At 44.7% G+C, this 22115-nt stretch overlaps 1 protein-coding gene across 1 annotated transcript in view; it reads left to right on the top strand.

The window, feature by feature from the left end:
• LOC132820186 (proteolipid protein DM alpha) overlaps positions 1-22115 on the top strand; it is a 48363-nt gene that overhangs the window by 18451 nt on the left and 7797 nt on the right. The window contains exon 2 of the mRNA XM_060832154.1: positions 21789-21975. Within this exon, the coding sequence (XP_060688137.1) occupies positions 21789-21975 (187 nt within the window). The remainder of the gene's footprint in view (positions 1-21788; positions 21976-22115) is intronic.

Below are 22115 nucleotides of genomic sequence, written 5' to 3' on the forward strand. Positions count from 1 at the left end.
CTGAGCATTGTTTACACAGCTCAACAGAGCTCCTCTGAATTTCTGCTCTCATACCACAATGCTCATTGTTCCCTGAGCTTTAACAGGTTTCATTCAGGCTGGCATAGCTGTCACAGAACCACACAACACAAAAGGAGGCCATTCAATCCATCGCGTCTGTACTGTCTCTTTTAAAAGGATGATCTAATTAGCCAGACGTTGGCTTGCCCTTTTTCCTGTACGGCTCTCTTTTTCAAGTATAGGCTCTGATGTCTTATGAATGTTACCTTTGTAAGTTATTGAATGTACTTCCTTTCAGGCAGTGAGCGTCAGATTCCAGAAACTCTGCATGAAAGGTTGAAGGGTTTCCGAATGTCACCTGTGGTGCTTTTGGCAATTATGTTAAATGGGTGTCACCTGATGAGTGACCCACCTGCCGGTGGAAGCGGTTTCTCCTTGGTTAATCTGTAAAACCCCAAACTTTTGAGCAGCTGAGAAATGTCCCCTCACCTCCTTTTCAGAAAGGAAACCAACCCTTTCGGGGAGGTGGGTAATTGTCACTGCACTTGTGATGCAGAAGCCCAGGCTCTAATGTTCTGGGGAATGAGTTTAAATCCCACTCGTGACAGGTGGCTCAATTTGGAAATCCCACCCAGGCCTGGACTATGCATGACTCCAGAGTCACAGCCATGTAACTGACTCTGGGCATTATGGATGGACATTAAGTATTCAATCCAACATAAAGTTGTTCCAAAGGCCCGAATAGAAAAACTTGTGGTAAAAGGAGGAATGAGGCTGATTAGATACCAAGAAAGGAGTTTAGTCATGGAGGCAGCCCATATAGATACTATGCATCTGTGTTTACCAAGGAGGTAGATGCTACCCAAGGTATCAGTGATAGAGGAAGGAAGTCTTTGATTTGATTTTTATTATTGTCACATGTACCTAGGTACAATGAAAAGTTTTGTGTTTAGTACAGGCAGATCACGACCAAACAAAGTCCATTAGGATAATAAAACAGAGTGAAGAACACAATGTTACAGCTGCAGAGAAGGTGCATAAAGAGCAAGATCATCACTGAATGGGCATCTCAAATTTTACATTCAGAAGTCCAATAACAGTGAAGGGTTCAAAATCAGGAGGAAGAAGTTTTGAATAGACTGTTGGTACTTAAAGTCGAGAGTGTGGTGCTGGAAAAGCACAGCAGGTCAGGAAGCATCCGAGGAGCAGGAGAATCGATGTTTTGGGCATAAGCCCTTCATCAGGATTCCCAAAATGTCGATTCTGCTGCTCTTTGGATGCTGCGCCACACTTTCGACTCTGATCTCCAGCATCTGCAGTTCTCACTTTCTCCTGTTGGTACCTGAAGGTTAATGAGGCAAAGGGACTGTATATGATGCATGCAATAGTTTTGAAAAATGCAAGACTTGCAATTGGGGAAATTAGTTGATTCTGAGATTGTAGTTTGGAATTGGAATAGTGAGCAGGCTATGATAAATTGGGGAAGGTTACTTAAAGAGATGATGATACGTAAGCAAAGACAAACATTTAGAGTGCATGAAGGAGCTGCATAATAGTTTGTTCTTGTCTGGCATAAAAATAAATGGGAAACTTGACCTGACAATGGCTACCAATGAAAATTAGGAATATTTGTAGATTGAAGGAAGGGGAATGCAAATTGTATAAATAAAACAGCAGAGCTGAGGATTCGGAGTAGCTTCCATCTCAGCAAAAGAGGACAATGGGATTGGGTTTTAAGAAGGAAAATAGAGTAAGGAAGTAAATTTGTGAGGAATATACAAACTGAGGTTGGCTCAGTGGTTAGCACCGCTGCCCCACAGCACCAGAGACCTGGGTTTGATTCTAGCTGTGGGTCATTATGTGGAGTTTGCACATTCTCTCCATGTCTACGTGGGTTTTCTTCAGGTGCTCCTGGTTTACTCCCACAGTGCAAAGATGTGCACGTTAAGTGGATTGGCCAGGCTGAATTGCCCTTAGTGTCCATGGATGTGCAAGCTAGGTGAATTCATTCCTGATGAAGGGCTTATGCTCGAAACGTCGAATTCTCTATTCCTGAGATGCTGCCTGGCCTGCTGTGCTTTGACCAGCAACACATTTACAGCTGTGATCTCCAGCATCTGCAGACCTCATTTTTTACTCGAATTCATTATGGGAGATGCAGGCTTATGGAGATGGGGTGCGTCTGGGTGGGATGCTGTTCAGACAGTCAGTGTGGACTTGATGTGCTGAATGGCCTGCTTCTGCGCTGTAGGGATTCTATATTTGTAAAAGGTTCTTTAGGTATATGAAGAGAAAAAGATTAGTGAAGATGGATGTAGATACCTTACAGTCAGACACAGGGGAAATTATAATGAGGAGCAAAGAGGTGGCAGACTGATTAAATAAACACTTGGATCAGTCTTTGCAAAGCAGGGTAAAAATAGTGTCCTTAAAATTGTAGGGAATCCAGGGTCCAGTGAGATGGAGAAACTGAAAGAAATCTGTATTAGTGGGCATATGGTGTTGGGGAAATGGATAGGATCAAAGGCTGATAAATCCTCAGAACGTGAATCTACATCCCACATTACCGAAGGAAGTGGCCTTAAAATAGTGGATGCATTGATAGTCATCTTTCAAGATTCTGTAGACTCTGGGAAAAGTTTTTATGGATTGGAGTGTAGCTATCCTAGCCTCTCTAGTTAAAAAAATTAATAGCAGAGCATTTGCTGTCCTGACAGGATCAGACCGAGTCAGCATGGATTTACAAAAGGGAAATCCTACTTGACAGATCTACTAGAATTCTTTGAGGATGTAAGTAGTAGAGTTGATGAGAGGGAGCCAGTGGATGTGATTTATTTGGACTTTCAGAAGGCCTACATAATGGATTAATATGTAAAATTAAAAGAGCTTAGAGTTCTGGGTAGTATACTGAGAGGGATAGAAAATTGGTAAGCAGGCAGGAAACAGTATAGAAATATGTGGGTCTCTTTATGATTGGCAGGCAGTGACCAGCATGGTACTACAGGGATCTGTCTGTGTTAGTAATTTAGAGGAGGGAACAAAATGTAATCTCTCAAAATTTGCAGATGACGCTGAGCTGGCTGGGAGGGTGTGCTATGAGGAGAACGCAGAGATGTTGCAGAGTGATTTGGAGAGGCTGAGTGATTAGATTAGATTCCCTGCAGTGTGGAAACAGGCCCTTCGGCCTAACAAGTCCACACCGACCTTCTGAAGAGTAACCCACCCAGACCCATTTCCCTCTGACTAATGCACCTAACACTATAGGCAATTTAGAATGGCCAATTCACCTGACCTGCACATCTTTGTGACTGTGGGAGGAAACCAGAGCACCCGGAGGAAATCCACACAGACACGGGGAGGATGTGCAAACTCCGCACAGACAGTCGCCCAAGACTGGAATCAAACTTGGGTCCCTGGTGCTGTGAGCAGCAGTGCTCACCACTGAGCCAATGTGCCGTCCCGGTGAGTGAGCAAACACAGATAAATGAGAGGTTATCACCTTATGAAGGCTGATATACAATTTGCTTTCTTTACTGCGTGCTGCCCCTGCATGCTTACTTTGTGACTAGTGCATGAGGACACTTAAGTCGCACTAAGTGTTCTCCTTTTATTTGAATGGCTGTTAATTGGTAAAGGGGAGTATTCAATGAGACCTGGATGACTCCAGGCACTTGTAACGGAAAGTTAGCATGTAGGGCAACAGGCAGTAAAGAAAGCAGACAGCATGTTGGCCTTCAAAACAAAAGGATTTGAGTTCAGGGATGAGGATATCTTGCTGTAATTATACAGGGCATTGAGGCCACACTTGGAATATTGTGTACAGTTTTAGTCTCCTTCTCTGAAGGGAGATATCTTGCTAAAGAGGGAATACAACAAATTGATTCCTGGGATGGAAGGACTGACCAATGAGGAACGGTGGAGTCGGTTAGGAATTTATTCAGTGGAGTTCAGGAGAATGGGAATGATCTCGTAGAAATCTATAAACGTTTAACGTAACTACATGCAGGAAGGATGTTCCTGATGGTGGAGAAGCACAGAACGTGGGGTCATACTTTTAAGGATATGGAGGAAACAATTTACAACAGATGAGAATGGTGAGCCTGTGGAATTCACTATCACAAAGTGGTTAGGCCAAAGCATTGTTTTCAAGAAGAAGGTAGATACAATGTTGTGGCCAGAGGAATCAAGGGATCTGGGAGAAGGGCAGGATTAGGGATTTGATGATCAGACATGATCATATTGAAAGAAGGAGCAGGCTCAAGGGACCAAATGGCCTACTTCTACTCGTAACTTTGATGTTTCTATGGTCCCATTTGCATTTTAGTATTCTCAACCTGACCTGGCACTTATAAGGGCTTGTGTATGTCTCTGTCCTCACCAATTGACAGCAACAACAGTGCAATTCTAAAATGAAAGCCTTTGCATCCTTCAGTTAGTGTTTTAGTGATCCATTTTCTAATTGTCTGGTTTAATCTGTCGCGAGGGAACAATCCTGGAAGAAGGAAATAGGTCATGCAATGTTGGGAAGGTCGATGTTTGAAATTCTTTCCAAATTCCAGTTTCCAGTCTGTCAGACTTAGCCCTACTGTTTGGGTCTACTACCACCTGATGAAGGAGCAGCGCTCTGAAAGCTAGTGTGCTTCCAATTAAATCTGTTGGACTATAACCTCGTGTTGAGATTTTAACTTCGGGTCTGATTACTCCCTTGTGATTTTTCCGGAACTTGATAAGTGAGCCACCCTGTTCAGATCATGGGTGAGATAGATCAGCTTCACCAGAATGCCTTGTGTCGTCTTGTGAACAAATCAGTCCTGATTCATGCTGGAATTGATGGATGAGGAAAACATTAGGTTGGAATGTGGCTACATCTTAGATTTTACATGATGTACATTTGATTTGAGCCTAAATGGCACTGAATCTCTGATATTGGATTTGGACATCAGGTCAGGGCAGGGAATCTGTATGTCATTGCTATTGTCAAGTGTGAGGATCAATGGAGAATCCTTTACTTAGGCTCCATGTCCTTGCTATATCCCTGTCTCTTTTTTTTTTCTCCAGAGTGCCTGAATCATTGATTACTTAATCAATAGCCGTCTTTGTTCCTCCAGAAATGTGTTTATCTCCTACTGTACGGAGAGTTAAGAGTTTTCCACCCTTTTTTTTCCCCAGGATTGGTGATAGAAGGGTATGTATCTTCACACCATCCATCCTCTTGTTACTGGAGTAACATGTGTGTCTGCTGTCTGAATCCCATACTCGGGAAAAGACGTGATTCAGCCCCCAAGTTATTGAATGAATTAAAGATTGGCAAAGACAGTGATGTCAGGAATTCCCTGATGAAAGGTCACTGATTTGCAACATTGACTTGTTTTCTCTTTTCATGGAGACTGTCAGAACTGCTGACTATTTCCAGCAGGTTGTTTTAATCAATCAGTTATCTGTTTGCCAGTAACTGTCCCCTTGATTAGATGAAAGCAGGGAGGGGCACTGGGACAGATTCTGTGTCTCTTTCCTCAGATAGCATAATTTTATGACACAAAGATTAGTTGCAGTTTAGTTTCTATAGCTCTGCCTCGGAGTCCTGGGGCAGGGCTTAATCCCAGTGAAAGGTCTTTTGTAATGGTCAGTGCCTGTAGAATGCAAGTACAATAGTCTAAAGTTTGTCTGTATCTCATTTTCTCTGCATCTATTCTGCTTCGTGACTGAATTACATATATGCGCATTCATTTCCAGCCCTGCTTTAGGGTTGATTCCACTGACTTCTTTGTAATCTCACAGTTGGATTCAGAGAAGGAATTGCAGCTCTCTTCAGCTCTTTATGTGCCACATCCACTTTGGTATTGCCCTTGAACGTGTATCAGTTCTCTTACCACCTGGAAGTTGAGCCTGACGGGAAGAGAGAGACAGGAGGAGGCTATTCAGCCCCTTGAGCTAGCACAGCCCTTCAGTTGTGACTGATCTGTGCCCTTGAAGCCATTTCTCCAGTTTTTGCTTCATATTTCTTATTCAACAAATGAAAGTGCCTCTCTCAGAAGTTACAGGATAAATATGGTCCAACTCTCTCGGGAGGTTGTGGCATAGTGGTAACAGCACACAGGAGAGGAAGCAGCCATTTGGTTCATTTGAGTCTGCTTGGCCTCTCAATGAGACTGTGGATGATCTGATAATGTTCACCTCCACTTTTCTGCCTTTTCCCCACAATCCTTGATTCCCTCACTGATTAAAAGTCTGCTTATCTCAGTGTTCAATATACTTAATTGCCCGGCCATGAAAACCTTTTTTGTGGTGAACAATTCCACACATTCACTAACCCCGACAGAGGAAATTTCTCCTCATCTGTCTTTTATATGCAATCCCTTATTCTAAGATTGTCTTCTGGTTGTAGTCTTCCCCCACAAGGCGAAGCAATCTCTCTGTATCTACGCTGTCAAATTCTCTAAGAATCTTGAATGTTTTAATAAGATCACCTCACATTCTTCGAAGTTCCCATAAGCACAGGCCCAATCCACTCAATCTCCCCTCATAAGATAATCCACCCCCATGCCTGGGATCAACCATGTGAACCTTGTCTGGACTGTCTCCAATGCCAGATAAGGGGACCAAGAGAGTTCACAGTATTCCAGTGGACGTCTGATTTGTTTATAGTTTTAGCAAAATCTCCTTACTCTTGCCCTTTTGAAGTAAAGGCCAATGTTCCATTTGCTTTCTTACCCACTGTCACTGGTCTTGGGAGTCCAGGACCTCAATCTGCATGTTCAGGGGATATGGATTCAAATCTCACCATAGCAGATGGTGAAATTTCAATTCAATAAACATATGGAATGGTGACCATATAACCATTGCCAATTGGTGTTCAAAAACCCATCTGGTTCCCTCATGCCCCTTGAGGAAGGAAATCTGCCATCCTCACATTCAGGTGACTCCAGACCTACAGCAATGTGGTTTGGATAAATAGTTAATAAATACTAGCCTTACCAGTGACACCCACGTTCCTTGAAATTTTTTTTTTTAATTTGAGTTTCAGATTTCCACAACCCATTGTATGTGAACAGTCTATTTCATTCTGCCTTGAGATTCTGTTTGAGATTGTGGCCCTTGTTCTTTATTTCCCAAACAGAGGAAATAATTTATCTGTGTCCAACTTTTATCAACCCTTTATCACCTTAAACACTTCCGTTCCATTCCACCACTACTTAACATTTTACACTGAATACAGTACAAACAATGCAGCCAGCCGATTTAATTTAACTTGCTTAGCTCCAAAATCATTCTGGTGATATTGTCACCCTTGGTCAGAGAGAAAAAGAGATCCTTCCTGAGGGAGTGTGTGCACAGATGTGAATGTATTTACTCCACGTGGGGTCTGACCTGTTACTCTGTGCAACTGAAGCACAATTTCCAACCCCTGGAGGTAAAGGTGCAATGGGATCTCCAGCAGCAGGAGGCGACATTGATGGAGGCCAGCTGGAACAGTCATATGGACTCTCACTGGAAAAGTGTGACCTTGGTGTAGAGTTGTGTGTTCGGAAGGGAAGGACTAAATAAGCCCTCTCCTTAGTCGAGCCAATTGGTTATTGGTATAATTAGCTCCTTGTTTATAAAGAACAAAGAAGATTACAGCACAGGAACAGGCCCTTCGGCCCTCTGAGCCTGCTCCAATCCAGATCCTCTGTCTAAACCTGTGGCCTATTTCCTAAGGAACTGTATTCCTCTGCTCCCTATCCATTCATGTACCTGTCTAGACACATCTTAAATGACGCTATTGTGCCTGACTCTACCACCTCCACTGGCAACACATTCCAGGCACCCACTACCCTCTGCATAGGAGACTTTCCACACATATGTCCCTTAACTTTTCCCCTCTTGCCTTGAACTTGTGACCCCTAGTAATTGAGACCCCTATTCAGGGAAACAGCTCCTTGCTATCGACCCTGTCTATTACCTCATGATTTTGTAGACCTCAATCAGGTCCCCCCTCAACCTCCGTCTTTCTAATTAAAATAATCCTAATCTATTCAATCTGTCTTCATAGCTAGCGCCCTCCATATCAGGTAACTTCCTGGAGAACCTCCCCTTCACCCTCTCCAAAACATCTACATCCTTTTGATAATGTGACAACCAGAACTGTACACATTTTTCCAAATGTGGCCAAACCAAAGTCCTATACAACTGTAACATGACCTGCCAACTCTTGTACTCAAGACTGTGTCCAATGAAGGTAAAAACAATGACTGCAGATACTGGAAACCAGATTCTGGATTAGTGGTGCTGGAAAAACACAGCAGTTCAGGCAGCATCCAAGGAGCAGTAAAATCAATGTTTCGGGCAAAAGCCCTTCATCAGGAATACCTATGAAGGAAAGCATGCTGTATGCCACCTTGACCACTCTCCTGACCCCCGATGTCACCTTCAGGGAACAATGGACCTGAACACCTAGAGTTCTCTGTACATCAGTGTTCCCCAGGAATTTTTCATTTACCGTATAGTTAGCTCTTGAATTGGATCTTCCAAAATGCATCACCTCGCATTTGCCAAGATTGAACTCTATCTGCCATTTCTCTGCCCAACTCTCCAATCTATCTATATTCTGCTGTATTCTCTAACAGTCCCCTTCGCTGTTTGCTGCTCCACCAATCTTAGTGTCATCTGCAAAGTTGCTAATAAGTTCACCTATGCCTTCCTCCAGATCATTTATGTGTATCACAAACAACAATGGTCCCAGCACGGATCCCTGTGGAACACCATTTTGAGAAACTCCCTTCCACTACTGCTCCCTGTCTCCTGCTGCCCAGCCAGTTCTCTATCCATCTAGCTAGTACACCCTGGACCCCATGTGACTTCAGTTTCTCCATCAGCCTGCCATGGGGAACATTATCAAACACCTTCCTGAAATCCATGTATATGACATCAATAGCCCTTTCCTCATCAATCAACTTTGTCACTTCCTCAAAGAATTCTATTAAGTTAGTAAGACATGACCTTCCCTGTACAAAACTATGTTTTCCATCACTGATAAACCATTTTCTTCCAAATGGGTATATATCCTATCCTTCAGTATCTTCTCCAGCAGCTTGTCTACCACTGACGTCAGGCTCACTGGTCTATAATTACCTGGATTATCTCTGCTACCCTCCTTAAACAAGGGGACAACATTACTAATTCTCCAGTCCACTGGGGCCCGACCTGTGTTCAAGGATGCTGTAAAGATATCTGTTAAGGTCCCAGCTATTTGTTGTCTTGCTTCCCTCAGTAACCTGGGATAGATCCCATGCAGAACTGGGGACCTGTCCACCTTATTGCCTTTTAGAATACCAAACACTTCCTCCGTCCTTATGCTGACTTGACCTAGAGTAATCAAACATCTCTCTGTAACCTCAGCATCTGTTATGTCCCTCTCCTCGGTGAATACCGACACAAAGTACTCATTAAGAATCTCCCTAACTTTCCTCCTTTTTTGACTTTTTCCCTCATTACCCTTTTGCTCCTTTTATACGGATTAAAGGCTTTGGGGTTTTCCTTAACCCTGCTTGATAAAAATATTCATGACCCCTTTAAGCCCTCTTAATTCCTCATTTCAGATTGGTCCTACATTCCCAATATTCTTCCAAAGCTTCATCTAGATCTTATGTGTGCTTCCTTTATCCTCTTAGCTCATCTCTCAGTTTCACCTGTCATCCATGGTTCCCTAAAATTCCTATTTCTATCCCTCATTTTCACAGGGACATGTTTGTCCTGCACTCTAATCAACCTCTCTTTAAAAGCCTCTCACATATCAAATGAAGATTTACTCTCGAACAGCTGCTCCCAAAATACATTCTCCAGTTTCTGCCAAACTTTGCTATAGTTGGTCTTCCCCCAATGAAGCACTCTTCCTTTAGGACCACTCTTGTCTTTGTCCATGAGTAATCTAAAACTTAGGGAATTGTGACCACTATTCCCAAAGTAATCCCCTACTGAAACTTCAACTACCTGTCCGGGCTCATTCCCCAACACCAGACCCAGTATGGGCCCTTTTTGAGTTGGGCTTTATACATACAGCTATATACATACTGCTCTTTAAAACCCTCCTGGATCTCCTCTCAAATTCTGCTCCATCTAGACCTCTAACGTTAAGTGAATCCCAGTCAATGTTGGGAAAATTAAAATCTACAACTGGAAAGGAAATTAAATAGGAATGATCTGATGCCAGTGGAATAAAGGATCCTTCTTTGTGATCATTGGACTCGAAGTCTGTTCACATCTTATGCTACATATGCAGTAGCTTTTTACTGATTTGTGTACATAGTTCAATAAGATCGTGGGTGGTCTGATTATGGCCACAATTCCACACTCTGACCCATCAGTGACGACTTGATTTCCTCATGTACTTTGACAGTTATTTTTATGTTGGTCAGACTGTTTGAGAAGAAAGTTGATGAATTTGCTGCTGCAATGAGTCATTCATCTATGAATGTGTTTAACTGACGTCTTCGTGTACCTCAAGCTGTGGCTATGGACTGGGAATCTGGAGCATGTCAATGCACATGCTCCTTGATGCCCAAACTAAATGAATCCAGGAGGCCCCTCAGTACCATTCTCCAAAATTTTTAGAATTCAACTGTAAGAGCTATCACTAATCTCCATGTCTGGCCATTGTCATGGGGTTTTTAGAATCATGCTGTGCACGAGTTGACAATGGCCTTTTCTACATGTCAGCAGTGTCTAGCTTCTTAACAACATTTCCTTGGCTGTGAAGCACTTTGTGATGTCCTGCTGTCACGAAGGCAGTATGTGAAGTATTACTTCAGTTCTGTAAGAAAAACATTTGCACCATTAGCTTTTACCTTGTCCTCATCCAAACCATATTCAACTGTGTTGCATCACCTAACACTTCCAGGTTTTGTATTGGAAAGAGGTGGGGAAGTATTGCTGAAATGCCCTCCAGGAGGCGCCATGCTGCCCATATGAGTGAAGTGACTTGGGAATATGCACATTCTGTCAAATCTTCTCTCCTATTTTGCACATTCTGAATTTGATGGCTAAGTTTGAATAGTAGCCCACGTGCTCCATCTGGTGGTTGATAGTGGTTATTGCATGGCCTGTGGTCTGATGGGAGTGAAACAATTGATTAGGTTCCATGCTCAGTGTGGAAACAACAGGCCCTTCGGCCCAACAAGTCCACACCAACCCTCCGAAGAGCAACCCACCCAGACCCATTCCCCTACATTTACCCCTTCACCTAACACTATGGGCAATTTTAGCATGGCCAATTCCCCTAACCTGTACATTTTTGGACTGTGGGAAGAAACCAAAGCGCCCGGAGGACACCCACGCAGACACGAGGAGAATGTGCAAACTCCACACAGACAGTGGCCTGAGGTGGGAATTGAACCCGGGTCTCTGGCGCTGTGAGGCAGCAGTGCTAACCACTGTGCCACTGTACTGCCCACTGTGCCTTCTTAAAATTGAGCTGTCTGTCACTGCAGTACTAGGTCCTCTCCTGAAACTGGCCTCTTGACCTGGGGAGGCAGTCACCAAGAGGATCTTAGCTGCTGCAGCAGTTTTATTTCTACCAAATAATGTGTGAACATGTGACTTGCTTAACGTTCTGTCAGGAAATACTTGAAACATAATTGATTTGATGTTGGAGTCATTTATTCCATTTTCTTAGCAACTGAAAGTGGACAAGTTATGCTGGCTTGGCAGTGGGATAGCTGGGAGCCAGTGTATGGTTTTCATTGTCAATGGATCTGGTAAATGTAGAGCATCACTTGTGTTCTCCCTGTCCAGCTGGTTCATTGACTTGCTACTCTCGGTCCCTGTATTTGCTGCTGAGGCCAAGTTGAGAAGCAAAAGCTGGGGTAGACCATTGTCTCTTTATACCTTTTAATTGTAGTTTACCATCTTCCTTAATTACTTCTTTCCACACTGTTGCCTTTATTCTTTAAATACCTTGATATCGAAAAATCTATCAATCTGTCTTAAATATTTTCAATGACTAAGCATCCTTACAAGCCTTCTGAAGACTGATGACATTTGAAAAGAGGTACAAATCTTCCAGTGTCCGGGACAGATGAGTCTACACCAAGATTTCATATTTAAGAATTATGGGATGTTTGTAACACTGGCTGGGCCAGCCTTTGCCTGTCCCTAGTTACCCTTGAGAAGGTGGTGGTGAGCTGCTTTCTTGAACCGCTGCAGTCTCTCTGCTGTGAGTTGACCCCAATGCCCTTAGGGAGAGAATTCCAGGATTTTGACCCAGCAACAGTGGTGGAACAGTTATATAATGGCTTCAAGGGGAACTTGCAGGGAGTGGTTTTACATGTATCTGCTGTCCTCGTCCTTCTAGAAGGAAGTGGTTGAGGGTTTGGGAGATGCTACCTAAAGATAGTGCACACTGCTGCTACTGAGCGTCTGTGGTGAAGTGAGTGGACGTGGTGCCAATCATCCAGGCAAGTAGGGATTCCATCAAACTCCACCCCTACATCGATCTCTGTCCCCGCCCCCACCCCCAGCTCCAGTCCCACACCAGGTCCTAGCTCCCAGCCTTGCCGGATCTTCACCATCCCTCTAGACCTCCCCCTCTCTGAGGATGAAAGATCAGTCCTCAGCAGAGGCCTCACCTTCATTCCCCTACGCCCTCGAATCAATGAGTTCAACATGCAGCGAGATATTGAACAATTCTTCCGCCGCCTTTGCCTCCGTGCCTACTTTCACAACCAAGACTCCCGCCCACCCTCTGACGACCCCTTCTCCTGCCTCCAACGCACCCCATCCACCTGGACACCCCGTGCTGGCCTCTTACCCGCCCTCGATCTATTTATAGCCAACTGCCGCCGCGACATTAACTGACTCAACCTGTCCACCCCTCTTACCCACTCCAACCTCTCACCCTCAGAACATGCAGCCCTCCACTCCCTCCGCTCCAATCCCAACCTCACCATCAAACCGGCAGACAAGGGAGGTGCGGTAGTAGTTTGGCGCACCGACCTTTATACCGCTGAGGCCAAACGCCAACTTGCGGACACCTCCTCTTATCGCCCCCTCGACCACGACCCCACCTCCCACCACCACAACCATCATCTCCCAGACCATCCATAACCTCATCACCTCAGGGGATCTCCCATCCACCGCCTCCAACCTCATAGTCCCACAACCCCGCACCGCCCGTTTCTACCTCCTGCCCAAAATCCACAAACCTGACTGCCCCGGCCGACCCATTGTCTCAGCCTGCTCCTGCCCCACCGAACTCATCTCCGCATACCTTGACACGGTTCTGTCCCCTTTAGTCCAAGAACTCCCCACCTACGTTCGGGACACCACCCACGCCCTCCACCTCCTCCAGGATTTTTGCTTCCCCGGTCCCCAACGCCTTATTTTCACGATGGACATCCAGTCCCTGTACACCTCCATCCCCCATCACGAAGGACTCGAAGCCCTCCGCTTCTTCCTTTCCCGCCGCACCAACCAGTACCCTTCCACTGACACCCTCCTTCGACTGACTGAACTGGTCCTCACCCTGATAACTTCTCTTTTCAATCCTCCCACTTCCTCCAAACTAAAGAAGTTGTCATGGGCACCCGCATGGGCCCCAGCTATGCCTGTCTCTTCGTAGGATATGTGGAACAGTCCATCTTCCGCAACTACATTGGCACCACCCCCCACTTTTTCCTCCGCTACATTGATGACTGTATCGGCGCTGCCTCGTGCTCCCACGAGGAGGTTGAACAGTTCATCAACTTTACTAACACCTTCCATCCCGACCTCAAATTCACCTGGACTGTCTCTGTCTCAGACTCCTCCCTCCCCTTCCTAGACCTTTCCATTTCTATCTCAGGCGACCGACTCAACACAGACATCTACTATAAACCGACTGACTCCCACAGCTATCTGGACTACACCTCCTCCCACCCTGCCCCCTGTAAAAACTCCGTCCCATATTCCCAATTCCTTCGTCTCCACTGCATCTGCTCCCAGGAGGACCAGTTCCAATACCGTACAGCCCAGATGGCCTCCTTCTTCAAGGACCGCAGATTCCCCCCAAACGTGATCGACGATGCCCTCCACCGCATCTCCTCCACTTCCCGCTCCTCCAACCGCCACCAAGACAGAACCCCACTGGTTCTCACCTACCGCCCCACCAACCTCCGTATACAGCGTATCATCCGCCATCATTTCCGCCACCTCCAAACGGACCCCACCACCAGGGATATATTTCCCTCCCCTCCCCTATCAGCGTTCCGCAAAGACCACTCCCTTCGTGACTCACTCGTCAGGTCCACACCCCCCACCAACCCAACCTCCACTCCTGGCACCTTCCCCTGCAACCGCAGGAAATGTAAAACTTGCGTCCACACCTCCTCCCTCACTTCCCTCCAAGGCCCCAAGGGATCCTTCCATATCCGCCACAAGTTCACCTGTACCTCCACACATCATCTATTGCATCCGCTGCACCCGATGTGGCCTCCTCTACATTGGGGAGACGGGCCGCTTACTTGCGGAACGCTTCAGAGAACACCTCAGGGATGCCCGGACCAACCAACCCAACCACCCCGTGGCTCAACACTTTAACTCTCCCTCCCACTCCACCGAGGACATGCAGGTCCTTGCTCTCCTCCACTGGCAAAACATAACAACACGACGGTTGGAGGAAGAGTGCCTCATCTTCCGCCTGGGAACCCTCCAACCACAAGGGATGAACTCAGATTTCTCCAGTTTCCTCATTTCCCCTCCCCCCACCTTGTCTCAGTCGTTTCCCTCAACTCAGCACCGCCCTCCTAACCTGCAATCTTCTTCCTAACCTCTCCGCCCCCACCCCACTCCGGCCTATCACCCTCACCTTGACCTCCTTCCACCTATCACATCTCCATCGCCCCTCCCCCAAGTCCCTCCTCCCTACCTTTTATCTTAGCCTGCCTGGCACCCTCTCCTCATTCCTGATGAAGGGCTTATGCCCGAAACGTCGAATTTCCTATTCCTTGGATGCTGCCTGACCTGCTGTGCTTTAACCAGCAACACATTTACAACTGTGATCTCCAGCATCTGCAGACCTCATTTTTTACCCGAAGATTCCATCAAACCCCTGACTTGTACCCTTAAACTCAGGAGGTGAGTTACTGTTACAAACTAAAATTTAAACAAACTAAACAGAGGCAAGGATTGGACTAAACTATAGACTAGACTATAAACTTTTTGACACAACTGAAAACTTTCACATACTTTATGTCACAGCATATTTTTAGCAGATATGTAACATTGTATTAAAATCCCAAAAGTCTCCTGATGATTCAGTATGCTGTCGCCTTCTGGCCCATTTGAGAAAACCTCCCAGTGTCCAATGTAAATAAAGACCGATTCATTCAACTCTTTGGATGCCAAAGAAAAGATTGGATTCCCTACAGTGTGGAAACAGGCCCTTCAGCCCAACGAGTCCACACCGATTTTCCAAAGCGTAACCCATCCAGACCCATTTCCCTCTGACTAATGCACCCAACGCTATGGGCTATTTAGCGTGGCTAATTCACCTGGCCTGCACGTCTTTGGACTGTGGGAGGAAACCGGAGCACCCGGAGGAAATGCACACAGAGAGAATGTGCAAACTCCACACAGACAGTCGCCTGAGGCTGGAATCGAACCTGGGACCCTGGTGCCGTGAGGCAGCAGTACTAACCACTGAGCCACCATCCCACCTCTTTCCCACAAAAGGAATGTGTTTTGTGAGATTTCATGCACTCTAACTTTCACAATCACTGATTCCACCAACATTTGTTCATGAGCCACTCTGCTCAGTGATTACTTTAAAAATTGTCCTTTTCTTCTGCTTGACATAGCAACTCCTATTATAGCCCACTGCCCACTAATCCTGCAAATGGGATCTCTAACTCTGCAGTTTATATCTCCTTAAGCTCAATAAGATCTACCTCCTCTTTAGTGTCTGGGTGTTAAAGCGTCAACCTTATCCCATGGCCACCAGGTTACATGGGCTTATCTGGCCAGAACTAGTAGGCAATTGCATCAGCTGCCCTCTCTGAACTATTCGATTGAATTAGAGGAGATTATTTAAAACACAACCATTTTATAAAACCCAGATTCATAACAATCTGCAGACAGGTTTACAGCGTACTGATCCCTGCAGCATTCCATTCATTCCATTTTGCCAACCCGAAAATCATCCATTTATGCCTAATCTCTGTTTTCTGTAAGCTAACCACATCTTGATGCATAGTGGCACAGTGGCTCAGTGGTTAGCACTACTGCCTCACAGCGCCAGGGATCCAGGCTTGATTCCAGCCTTGGGCCACTTTGTGTGGAGTTTACACATTCTCCCCACATTTGCATGGGTTTCCTCCCACAGTCCAAAGATGTGCAGGTTAGGTGGATTGGCCGTGCTAAATTGCCTATAGTGTTGGGTGTATTAGTCAGAGGGAAAATGGGTCTGGGTGGGTTACTCTTTGAAGGGTTGGTGTGGACTTGTTGGGCTGAAGGGCCTGTTTCCATACTGTAGGTAATCTAAACAAAATAATAAAAGTTCTTTTTTTTTTGAGTAAAGAAATTTCTCCTGATCATTCCGTGAAAATATTCCGAGACTCTGGATTGAATTTTGCATTTGTTTAGGCTCTGTGTCAAACTTCATGGAGTTTTGTGAGGGGTTTCTCTTCACAAGACTTAGGTTTTTTTTGTACCGCTATCCCAAACAGTACCAAAGCATCCAGCCCAATGGCACCTCTATCATCTAATGCCAGCTTCATTCTCCCATCCACGTAGCTGGGAGAACTCACTGTTGCCCACATAACCCAGAAAGGAACTCCATCCCTGGCACTCATGCCATCTTTAAAAATCTAGAGCTATTCTGCATGGTTTCTGACATTTGACTCGACATTGGGATGTTGTGGACTGTGCGAGAGAGGAGGGGCATCCTATTTCCTTCAGCCTGACACAGAAGGCTGTGGCACCAGACACTGCCAACCTGATCTATAGGTCAGTGTGGTCTCAGTTGTCTGGCACTGTAGGTTTCTGCTCAATCAAATTACTTATCGCCACCTCTTCTTCACAACCTCCCCCTCACTAGGCCACTGTGCCATCATCCCACCAAGGCTCATGTTCCACCATACCCTCTATAGCCTGTAACATCTTCCCTCACTTACTCCAATCTCCGACACCACTAACCCTGCATGCCCTCTAAGCTACCCACTCAGTCGCTTGCAGCACTATACCATTTTTTCCCCCACTTGCAGCTACACTAATGTGTGCTGTATGCTTCAATCTCCCTTAATAGCTCCCTTTCCCACATTCCAGGAGAAAACAGCCACAATAGAACAGGAAGGTCAAAGATAGGTTGTAGGCTGTCTGACATTTGGCTTTTTACTCCTTATGAGGTGATGATCCTGTCCCTGACTGCACTGATGCCTTGGACTGAGATTGGAGGCGGTTGTTGATGTACTGTGAGGAAGCTTCAAGCTGAAGACTATCTCCATCAACCTAACAGAGGCCTTTTGATAACTATGATAAGCTTCCTGGCTCTATGTCTGTGCTAACTAACGAGGCATTACAGAAATGTAGTGAGTCTGGCTGAGGGGACATACTGCAAAAATGCAGTGCAAGAAAACTGTCCATGTCCAGTTTCCTCATGGTGGGTGTTTGGGTAGGAAGCTGCAGATTTAATGAGGAGAAATCTGCAGTTAACAAGGCCAGCAACAAAGTAATAATTCCTCTTAATAGGAAAATTGCTGCTGCCTAGAGTGAGAATCTCATCTTAGCACCAGGAGCTCTGTTTGAAAATGCAGCGAGTTTCACCTGACATTGAGAAAGGCCTTTCTTGATTTTTTTAACTTGCATGATTCTCCCAGATTTCTTGCTGTATCCCACCTCGCCAAAATGCTTCAACCTCTGCAGTTGTGTTCTGGACTCTTGAGACAGGACATCATCTTGTTTGCCAACCTAGGCAGTTTATTTAAGCATTTTGTATTTTAGCAAGTTTTGAGAAGATTTGTAGCTCAGGTTGAGGTTCTGGATAGAAGTTTGCTCGCTGACCTGGAAGGTTCATTTTCAGACGTTTCGTCGTCATATTAGGTAACATCATCAGTGAGCCTCCGGATGAAGCACTGGTGGTATGGCCCACTTTTTGTGTTTAGGTTTCCTTGGGTCTGTGATGTCACTTCCTGTTCTTTTTCTCAGGGCATGGTAAATGGTATCCAAGTAATTGTTTTTGTTGATAGAGTTCCAGTTGGAATGTCATGTTTCTAGGAATTCTTGTGCGTGTCTCTGTTAGGCTTGGCCTAGGATGGATGTGTTGTCCCAGTCGAAGTGGTGTCCTTCCTCATGTGTGTGTACTCAGACCTCTTGGTATCATGGTAGCCCACAAACTTACCAACACACTAAACCAGCAGCTAATGAATTTGAAAGACCCTACACAGACAACAAGCAAAACTAATGTCATTTACAAAATGCCTTGCAAGAAACATAACAAACACTACATTGGACAAACGGGCAGAAAGCTAGTCACCAGGATACATGAACATAACTAGCCACAAAAAGACATGACCCACTCTCAGTAGTATCTTTAAATACAGATGAGGAAGGACACCACTTTGACTGGGACAACACATTCATCCTAAGACAAGCCAAACAGAGACATGTATGAGAATTTCTAGAAGCATGGCACTCCAACAGGAACACTATCAACAAACACATTGACTTGTATCCCGTTTAACACTCCATGGCAAAAGAACAGGAAATGACATCATAGACCCAAGGAAACGTAAACTAAATTTAAATAGAAAGCAGGCCATCCACCAGTGCTTCACTGGAGGGTCACTGATGAGTATGGTAATGAAATGTCTGAATTTGAACTTTCCAGCTCAGCGGACAAACTTACATCCAGAGTTTTGTATATTGCAGTGAGGTTCCCACTCATTCTCTACAGTCTGCATCTACTTAATCTATCCTAGTGTGACAGTTCTTGTATCCCAGGAATCCGCCTGGTGACCCTTTGTTTCTCTCCTTCCCGGGATAAGTTGGCATTTCCTTAGTTTAAGGAAATCTCCACACTGGTATTCCAAGTGTCCTGGGGATTTGTTATAATGCTTCTTCATTCTTAACTGTTGCCATTTATCTCCCTACATTCTGATTCATGTCGGAGCACTATTGCTTATCGACTGCTACGTAGTTTAATGTTGTTTCTTAATCTCTCTTAACCAACACACTCCTTGTTCCTACATGATGAACTTTGTCTTAATTTAATCTCTAGTTTCAGATGTAATTAAATCACACTCAAACTCTCTTCAATCAAGTTGTTATATCTGGATGAGAAGGAGTCGGTCAGCTCCTTTTTCAACCTTCCAAGTTTGTTACAACGAAGGTTTCTGCGCTTTTATAGCCTAAGGCTATATGTTTCTCTAATTTTAAATGTAGCTGCCTAATTTCTGCAGTGCCAGTAAAAGGTTGATTATAAGGTTTCCTTGAGTTAGAGGAAATATCATTACTTCTTAATCCCAAATGTAGAATCAGAGGATCATAGAATCCCTACAGTGTGGAAGCAGGCCATTCAGCCTATCAAGTCCACACCACCCAGATACACCGCCCTAGCCAATCTGTGCATTTCCCAAGGCCAATCCACCTGACCTATGCATCTTTGGATTGTGGGAGGAAACCAGAGCACCGGAGGAAACCCATGCAGACTCTGGGAGAACATGCAAATTCCACACAGTCGCCCAAGGCTGGAATCGAACCCAGATCCCTAGTGCTATGAGGCAGCAGTGCTAGCCACTGGACCATCATAGGAAGTTATAAAGGAATAAGTGTCCAGTGCCAAAGGAGCATAAAAGGAATATGCAATTTTAAATCCTTGGAGTATCCTTGAGATATAAGGCTTTAACCTGAGACTGCAGTTGTTTATTTGGTATCTTAAATCACTAGTATTTAGTTTTATTGTCACATGTACTTCAGTACAGGCATACACGAGTATACCAAGTGGCCATTTTCAGTACTATCTTTGGTATAAAGATGCCAGTGTACAAATTTTAGGTTTACTTTCCTAATTTATACCAAAACGTTCAGCATTACAGTCCTCCTTAAGCAGACAAAGAGAGAATAAACAATAAGAGCAGACAAGTCTGTGCTAGGCCTCGCCTCACGGCTGGGACTGGGATATCATCAGCAGTAGAGAATATTTCTGTTGGCTGTTGCTGTTCTATTGTTTATTTGATCAATCTTGTCTTGGAATAAAAGAGCCCAGTGACACAGATCGGGCTTTCTCAAGCTTTTGGTCTACAGTAACAAATCCATCTCCTGTCTGCTTCTGCAAGCATCTCGTTGAAAGAAGTTTTTTTTTAAGATTAGCTTGTTGGTGAGTGAGTTTGCATCTCTGCTGTGTGAAAATTCCCAGAAAGGGGTGTAAAAGTAGATGAGATTCCCCTCCATGCTTTCTGGGTTATCTGTTTTCTGTGCTTGGTGATAAAATGTTAGTTTAAATTTGGATTCATTTTCTTTATTGACTTCCTGAAGCTTGGCTGACCTTTTTTGTTCAGATGATTGCTGTGGTCATTAAGTGAATTATATGTTTTTGTCCCTCTTTGACACCATTTTAGTTCATGAAATTGCCAGGATTGAAAACCAGACGATGCAGTTTGAACTTCAATTATCCATATTTTGTCACCTTCATAACAATTTTGTGATCCCTCTTTCCTAGTAGTTTCTTCCTGTCAGCATTATTAATCAATTACTTGTCATGGCAGAATACCACATCTAAACTCTTCCATTCCCAAGTTGGTTCCTCTGCATACTGATCAAGAAACCCCTCTTTTGTGAATTCATAGATTCCCTAGTGTGGAAACAGGCCTTTCAACCCAACAAATCCACACCAACCCCTCTGGAGAGTAACCCACCCAAACCCATTCCCCTGCACTATTATCTTTTCCATACCTGACTAATGCACCTAGCCTACACATCGCTGAAAACTAGGGGCAATTTACCCATGGCCAATCCACCTAACCAGCACATCTTTGGACTGTGGGAGGAAACTCGCACAGACGCTGGGAGAATGTGCAAACTCCACACACAGTCACCCGAGGCTGGAATCGAACCCGGGTCCCTGGTGCTGTGAGGCAGCAGTGCTAACCACTGTGCCACCCCTCGTGTTCTGTAATGAGTCTGAAGTGATCCTCAACAAAATTCTCCCACATGAATATTTTCGTTTTTGAGGAACAGAAGGATCTTAGGGTGATCCCTGAAGTCGGCAGAGCACATGAACTGAATAGATAAGGTGAAAAGTGGAGCAAGAAAATGTCAGAAAAAGTGAACATTTTTCTTCAAGGTAAAGATATGTAAAATTGTGGCAACCAAGGGTTTTATGAAAGTAAATTATTAATATTAAGAAATGTGTGCTGGAAAAATAATTGGACTAAAAGCTGATAAATCCCCTGGAACATCAGAAGGCATGTTATGGGAGCTGCGGACCTAGTGGATGAATTTGTTTTGATATTCCAAAACCACCTGGAATCTCATGGACTGGAAGTTAGCCAGTGTCACATTGCTGTTACTATCTCTCCCTGTGAACTTAAGACAGTGATCTAGAAGTCTTTGTATCACACAGTGCAGATCTGATCCTGACTTTGTCCACGCCCACATGTATGTGTACACCAGAGATCCCAGCCAATCACACCATGCTTACATGGAATGCTGGGTAAAAGTCAGTGACCCGGGCCTGCTTTCTTTTACCTCCAGTGTGTTTGAAGGGAGTGTGAATGGAGGAGAGCTGAGGGGCAGATTCTGTATTATTTCTTGGTCTATCTGCTTGATTCTTGTTCTTGCAGGTTGCTCGGAGTGCTGTGTGAGATGTCTCAGGGGCGTTCCCTACGCCTCGCTCATTGCCACTGTCCTGTGTTTTGTGGGAGTGGCCCTTTTCTGTGGCTGTGGCCATGAGGCTCTGACTGGGACAGAGAAACTCATTGAACTTTACTTTTCCGATGACTTCATGGACTACGCTATCCTAGCAAATGTGTATGTATCTCTTTCTCTTCTGTCTTTTGCCGATATTTATTTATTTATTTATTTATTTATTTATTTATTTATTTTTCTTTATTCATTAGTGGGATAACAGCATCATTGGCTGGGCCAACATCTGTTGCCCATTCCTAATT

Source organism: Hemiscyllium ocellatum, chromosome 11 (genome assembly GCF_020745735.1).
Source record: "Hemiscyllium ocellatum isolate sHemOce1 chromosome 11, sHemOce1.pat.X.cur, whole genome shotgun sequence".
In the NCBI taxonomy this organism is placed as follows: Eukaryota; Metazoa; Chordata; class Chondrichthyes; order Orectolobiformes; family Hemiscylliidae; genus Hemiscyllium; species Hemiscyllium ocellatum.